The sequence below is a fragment of the Alexandromys fortis genome, unplaced genomic scaffold, assembly GCF_014885135.2.
Source record: "Alexandromys fortis isolate MF-2015 unplaced genomic scaffold, M_Fortis_MF-2015_v1.1 scaffold_193, whole genome shotgun sequence".
NCBI classification, from domain to species: domain Eukaryota; kingdom Metazoa; phylum Chordata; class Mammalia; order Rodentia; family Cricetidae; genus Alexandromys; species Alexandromys fortis.
This window is the reverse complement of record NW_026068083.1, coordinates 353,678-359,796: the sequence shown is the minus strand read 5'-3', so window position 1 is coordinate 359,796 and position 6,119 is coordinate 353,678. Positions and strand designations below refer to the sequence as shown.

Below are 6,119 nucleotides of genomic sequence, written 5' to 3'. Positions count from 1 at the left end.
AAAAAAAAAAAAAAAAAAAAAAAAAAAAAAAAAAAACCTCAGATATCCAAGAACCGCTGAGTGGGTCACACGTGTATTTGTTTCTCTTTTATATGTTCAAGGACTTCCATACTGTAAGAAGCTTCATGATTTATTCTTATTTTATGCTCACTGTGTTGTGCCTGCATGTATGTCTGTGCAAGGGCGTCAGAGCCCTAAACCTGGAGTTATAGACAAGTGTGAGCTGCCACATAAGTGCTGGGAATTGAACCTGGGTCCTCTGGAAGAGCAGCTAGTGCTGAGCCATCCCTCCAACCCCATTTTAAGGTATTTTAGATGTGAGACAATCTACGTACATTAAATGTGAAGACAGTGAAATTAAGGAACAAAACTAAAGGTTCCTGTTAGCTAGCACTTAAGGCCAAGATTTACCAATACTGAATTTCTCCTAGACAGTAAGTGATCTGCCTATATTTACTTTCAGTGATGACCAGAGTGCAGAATTTTAAGTGATATACATAAGACAGAGAGGTAAGCCTAGTTAAATTGTGCATTTAGAAATATGACCAGGAAGCTGCCAAATGATGCATGCAAGTGCCATTTGCATGCATGAGGAGCCAGATGGGTCTCAGCACCCATCACTCACACAGCACAGCACGATGCCAGAGTTTCTCAAACAGCAATGCAGCTATCCAGGTGGTCAACGGGGCCCACACTTGCCAAAATAAGAAAGCTGCAAACCCACTGTCCCACGTGCTCAGCACCAGGTGACAGCTTAAGTACTTACGTAATAATGGCTCATTGTGTAGACGTTGTTTTCCAGGTGACACTGCCCATCGTTGGGTAAAACAATGCCCCCCAGTTTCCCATCTCCAGCAAAGTGAAAGCCAGCATCCGTAGAGAACACCAGCAGTCGCGTCACGTTCCTCCAGCCAATCAGAGACTTGAAGACAGAGAGGTCAACTGTAGACACTGCTCATAGTGACTCAACATAAACCCTTCAGGCTCACAAGCTGCAACTGCACTTTTCACCTAATTCTGCATCACTGTCTTTCTTGTCCAGTGCTGCTCTGAGTGCAGACAGCCTCCCTGGCCCTCCTCTAGCACTTCACAACATCCACACGACATCTTACGAGCCCGCCAATACTGCGGGTTCCGAGGACTAATGAACACACAGGGGGCAGCGTCTACACTTCCCGGTCCTAGTCCCACCCACCCCACTGTGCATCCCTGCTGTCTACTATGCCGTATACTTCCTTTATTGGCCTTCTCCTCCTGCAACCTATGCTATCCTCAAACTTACTACACAGCTGAGGATGGCCTTGAACTTTTGATCCCCCAGCCCCTAATTCCCAAATGCTGAGATTATAGACTTGTGCTACTTCCTTATTAGGAAAATCTGCCAATGGACTTGTCCCACTTTAAATCCTTTCATTCTAGCTCATGAAATTGTTCACTTGTGTAATTTCACTAGATTACTCAACAAAAAAATTTAAATAACATGAAAATCCTCTTCTACTATGGGAAAACTACATTTTTTCTAAATTTAAACTGACTCAACATGTTTATAAATTCTTTGAAGGTAGAAATTGTTTCTTTTTTCTTTCTTATTTTTGTTTGTTTATTTATTTATTTGAGACAGGGTTTCTCTGTATAGCCATGACTGTCTTGGTCTATAGACCAGGTTGGCCTCGAAGTCACAGAGATCCACCTGCCTCTGCCTCCTGAGTGCTGGGATTAAAGGCGTGTGCCACCACTGCCAGAATGAAATTAAGTTTCTTGATTCTGATCATCTTTCAAAGGAGGGTTACCTGCTCCTTTGTCCCTAAAGCATGACAAATGTAGGGACAGCCACAGCGGGGAGGTGGAGTGGAGTAGGTATATGATCAGTTTCATACTGCTGACGGAAGCAGGGCACACCAGGAAACGGCTTTTCGGAGAGTGGAAATCACAGCACTCCACAGGCAGTGGTCAGTTATGTGTCCTGGGAGCTGTCTACTGTTATCCTCCCCGATGGCACCAAGTCGCTGCCCTTCCTCCACACCACACAGTGCTTTGCTCACTGGACACCCCCACAGAACAATGCTTTCTGCTTTCAGCCTCAGTTCTCATTAACTTGATGGTCGGAGTGGTAGAACATCTGTAACCCTAGGACTCAGGTGACAGAGACAAAAGCATCTCTACAAGGTCAAAGGTAGCCTGGGGTACATGGCAAGACTAGGTCTCAAAAAAGAAAAAAAAAAATCAATCAAGAATATTCATGAATCATAAGTAGATAGTGGTCCCTAGTTTAACAGAACTAGGCTTTCTCTCCCTGAAAACCTTACAGTTAAACCACAGACATCTGCTTATACTTTCATTACAACCTAAGCTGTCATGTGGCTTGATCAGGCCCTTGAAAGTTCTTTCCTTCTATTATTAGACTGAGCTGAGGAACATGGTGGGAGGCACGGTTCCTAGTGACACCCCAGACAACATCAGTGACATCTCCAGTACAGAGCCACCGAGTTAGGACACCTCAGCCTCCTCAAAAACCCAACCACCTAGAGTCTATGCTCCAGTTCCTTAGGAGTGAATTCCCTGGCTGGTTCGAACAGAGATGCAGTGATGAGGGACAGCGGAGAAAGCGGCAGGGCTAGATGGGAACTTAGAAGACTGACATCAGTACTCCCCCACGTAAAATAAAGTGACGGCAGATAATGCTAAGAGTCTCCGCCAGGAGTCACTTACTCCACAAACTGCGACCTGCATGATGGCATCAAAACCACCTTCTGGAGAGTCCAAGTTTCCAGAGATGCGCTGCTGACCAACAAGTTCATTGAAAACCTCTCCTCTGTTAGTAAGACTGAGCACATTTTTGTAGCTAAAGGGGCTGGTGCAGTTTTGTTCACTCGTGCAGGGGTTCCTGAGCTTCGCTGGGGTGGTGCTAATGTACGGCATCACAGTTTTCTCCACGAATGAGCCGAAGCCTGGAGAAAAGAATGCACTCGGGTAGGTGAACGGGCAGAGACCAACACACAACACTTTTCAACTGATGTTACTTATTTAGGGAGGGCACGCACACGAAAACCACAGTGCATGTTGGGAGGTCGGAGGACAACTTGCAGGAGGTTGTTTTGGTGTCTGAATTCAATCATCAGGATTGGAGGCAGGGACCTTTACCCACTGAGCCATGTCACCAACTCTAAACAGCTTCTTCTAAAGCCCAGTATGGAGGCTGCAGAGACTGCACAGTGGGCAAAAGCTCTTGCTAAACAGGCATGAAGATTAGTTCAGATCTTAGCACCCAGGTAAAAGGTCAGGTACAGTCACACACACCTGCACCCCAGCACTGTTGCAGGAAGAGATAAGATCACAGGCCATCAGCCTAGGTTAAGTGATAAACCATGTCTCATGGGACTGAGACAGAAAATGATAAAGACACTCAACATCCTGCTCTGCACGTGTGCAGAAGACCACACGCGCACGCACATGCGCATGCTCGCGCACACACACATGCACACATGCGTGCACACACATGCACACGCACATATGCACGCACGCACGAAAATGATGCTCCAAACATCCCTACCAATGCGGAAGTCAGAAGTGATCCTCCTCATCTCATTCATCAGATCTGTGCCGAGGCTCTTCACATTCTCCAGATCGTCTTTCATAGAGTAGGACAGATCCATAAGGTAGTAGAGGTCAATGGGGTAGTCTTCAGCCCTTTTGAATTTTAATGTAAACTTCTGTGGTTCTCCTAATTAAACAGATTCAAAATTGAAATTAGCTGGCCAGTAATCAAACTAAAATTAGAAAAATAATTGAATAAAAAAACAAATTCAATTTATATACTCAATGCCATAGTCTTGAGTGTACAATTTTCACAAAACCAAGAAGTCTGTTAGAGCCTCAATAGGCACACACTTAATCTCATTTTAAAAAACTACTTAGAACACCAAGACTCAGGGAGGCAAAAATGATAAAGGCAATGCCCCCCCCCCCACGAGTAACCCACGAGACAAATAATTCTGCTACAGTTTGGATCTGCCGTGTATCAGTGCTATCACAGTGCTATCAGGAGGCACTTCAAAGTTTTGGGAGGTGGAGACCAGCAGGAGGTTTGGGCTACAGTGATGTGCCCTGGAGTCTATATGATATGACCTCCTCGCTGTAACGTCACCTCCCAGATGCCCAGGTGACGTATCTATCACCTCACCGCTCAGCGCAGCAGGCCAGTCCCCCAGAAGGAAACTTCTAAACCTATAGGCCAAGCAGCTTAATCTTATTTCAAGTAGCTGCTCCTGTAATCACAAGCTGATTACACACACACTTATGAGGAGAACAGAACACCACAAACTTGGGCAGACACTCTGGAGTCCAACAGAAAATCAGGAGTGGACTGTTCCTGGGTAAAAAGACATTGCTAATAGAAGGTGGGTAGCAATCTAGTTCACTCTAGAATTATAAAAGTGAGGTATGGGGTAAAGAGGTCAGGTAGAAACTACAGGGAGATCAGCAGCAGGAGATGAAAATGGTCTGAAGACGAGGAAGGTCATGGGTACAGATGTCACATGACCCTCACCAGCACAGAGCTGAGACAGCTCAGTGGTGGAGCACTGGTCCAAGTTCTGTCTCCAGCACACAAATCACTTACAAACATGGAAGAAGATGAAGAACTGGGTGAAAGACATTAGAGTGCTTGGATGAAAAACCATTAGTTTTATCTCCATGGCCTTCTGGCAGGCAGCTGGAGGGGCGGAGCTAAGCTGAAAAGTCTGTGCTGTTGTAGACTATGAATGGTTTCAGTGACTTGAGAGGAAAACTGTCTCTTAAGAGAAATGCGGAGGGATGAAGGGAAGAAGCACAAAAAGGAAACTAGAGGCAATGGATGGAACTGAGAAAAACAAGGAGTGACATCATGAGCTCCTGAGTTCCGCCAACAGAGCCTCTTCCAGGCTCCCCCAGTGCAGAAAGGCGTTGAGGTGATGATGTGGGATGGAGAGAGAAGAGCACGGCTAATATATATAACTTACACCATATCTTCGGGTACCAGCCAGCTAACCTCCAAAAACTGAGCCCTCCAAAGACTGGAGGAAAGACTTGTATAAAGTTACTATGAAAACCCAAGGGGGATGGAGGTACCTGATCGCAGCTTCAGGAGCAGCTGCTGTGGTTGGATCTGAGTTATGTCCTCTGGCTGGAGCTTCTCTGCCGTTCCTCTGTTGCGGTTGGTGACGTTTTTATTTTTCTTTATAGTTTGGGAGCCTCTTGGGTTTTCTATGTCACTTGGCTGGCAGCCCTTCTTTTTTAATGCTTCTAAATCATCACAACGTGCAGAAGTAGGCATTCCTTCTTGTAAAAATGTCTAAGTGATATGTAAAATATGACATCAGCAAAAACATTTTGATATAGTATTGCATGTAAACAAATTACAAAAGCATTCATTTCTAGGTTTTAACAAAATTTTCCCTTCATCCACATCCTAACAAGTGCTCTTATAAAAAACAAGTAAAAATCAACCCTGAGAAAGTACTCTTTCCCCAGACTAAGTGCTATTCTAAAGCCTCACCTTTCAAGTCCAGACTGCGTCATCACTAACTACATCCTTCGGTTCTCGGCATGCTTCACAGGCCCTCCTACAGCAGCAAGACATTCCTCCAAACCTTTCCCTTATAAATGTCCTTACAAGGTCTTTCATGTTATGTCATACACTTCCCAGCAGAGCAGTAAACAACAGGAGGCTTAGGAAAAGCACATTAGCCTAAATACAATCCAACCAATAATGGTCTGTGTGTATGTACAGAAAATATACCACAAATTTACCTGACTGACTGAATTTTTTTTTTTTTTTTTTTTTTTGAGAGAGAGAGACAGGGTGGTTTCTTCTGTAGCCTGTCCTGGAATTTACTCTGTAGATCAGGCTATCTTTGAACTCAGAGAATCTTCCTGTCTCTGCCTCCTGAGTGCTGAGTACATCACTGCCTGGCTGAAATATTTTTAAATGCTGGCTATTAAATGAGATTTTGGTTTTCTCTATGGTTTTGGAGCCTGTCCTGGAACTAGCTCTTGTAGACCAGGCTGGTCTCGAACTCACAGAGATCCGCCTGCCTCTGCCTCCCGAGTGCTGGGATTAAAGGCATGCGCCACCAACGCCC

The 6,119-nt window shown here is 45.0% G+C and overlaps 1 protein-coding gene across 1 annotated transcript in view; it reads right to left on the bottom strand.

Moving 5' to 3' along the window:
* Positions 1 to 6,119, bottom strand: part of Itgb1 (integrin subunit beta 1) — a 39,513-nt gene that overhangs the window by 14,324 nt on the left and 19,070 nt on the right. The window contains exons 3-6 of the mRNA XM_050122085.1: positions 5,107 to 5,329; positions 3,551 to 3,721; positions 2,710 to 2,948; positions 758 to 922 (exon numbers count right to left, since the gene is read on the bottom strand). Of these exons, the coding sequence (XP_049978042.1) occupies positions 758 to 922; positions 2,710 to 2,948; positions 3,551 to 3,721; positions 5,107 to 5,329 (798 nt within the window). The remainder of the gene's footprint in view (positions 1 to 757; positions 923 to 2,709; positions 2,949 to 3,550; positions 3,722 to 5,106; positions 5,330 to 6,119) is intronic.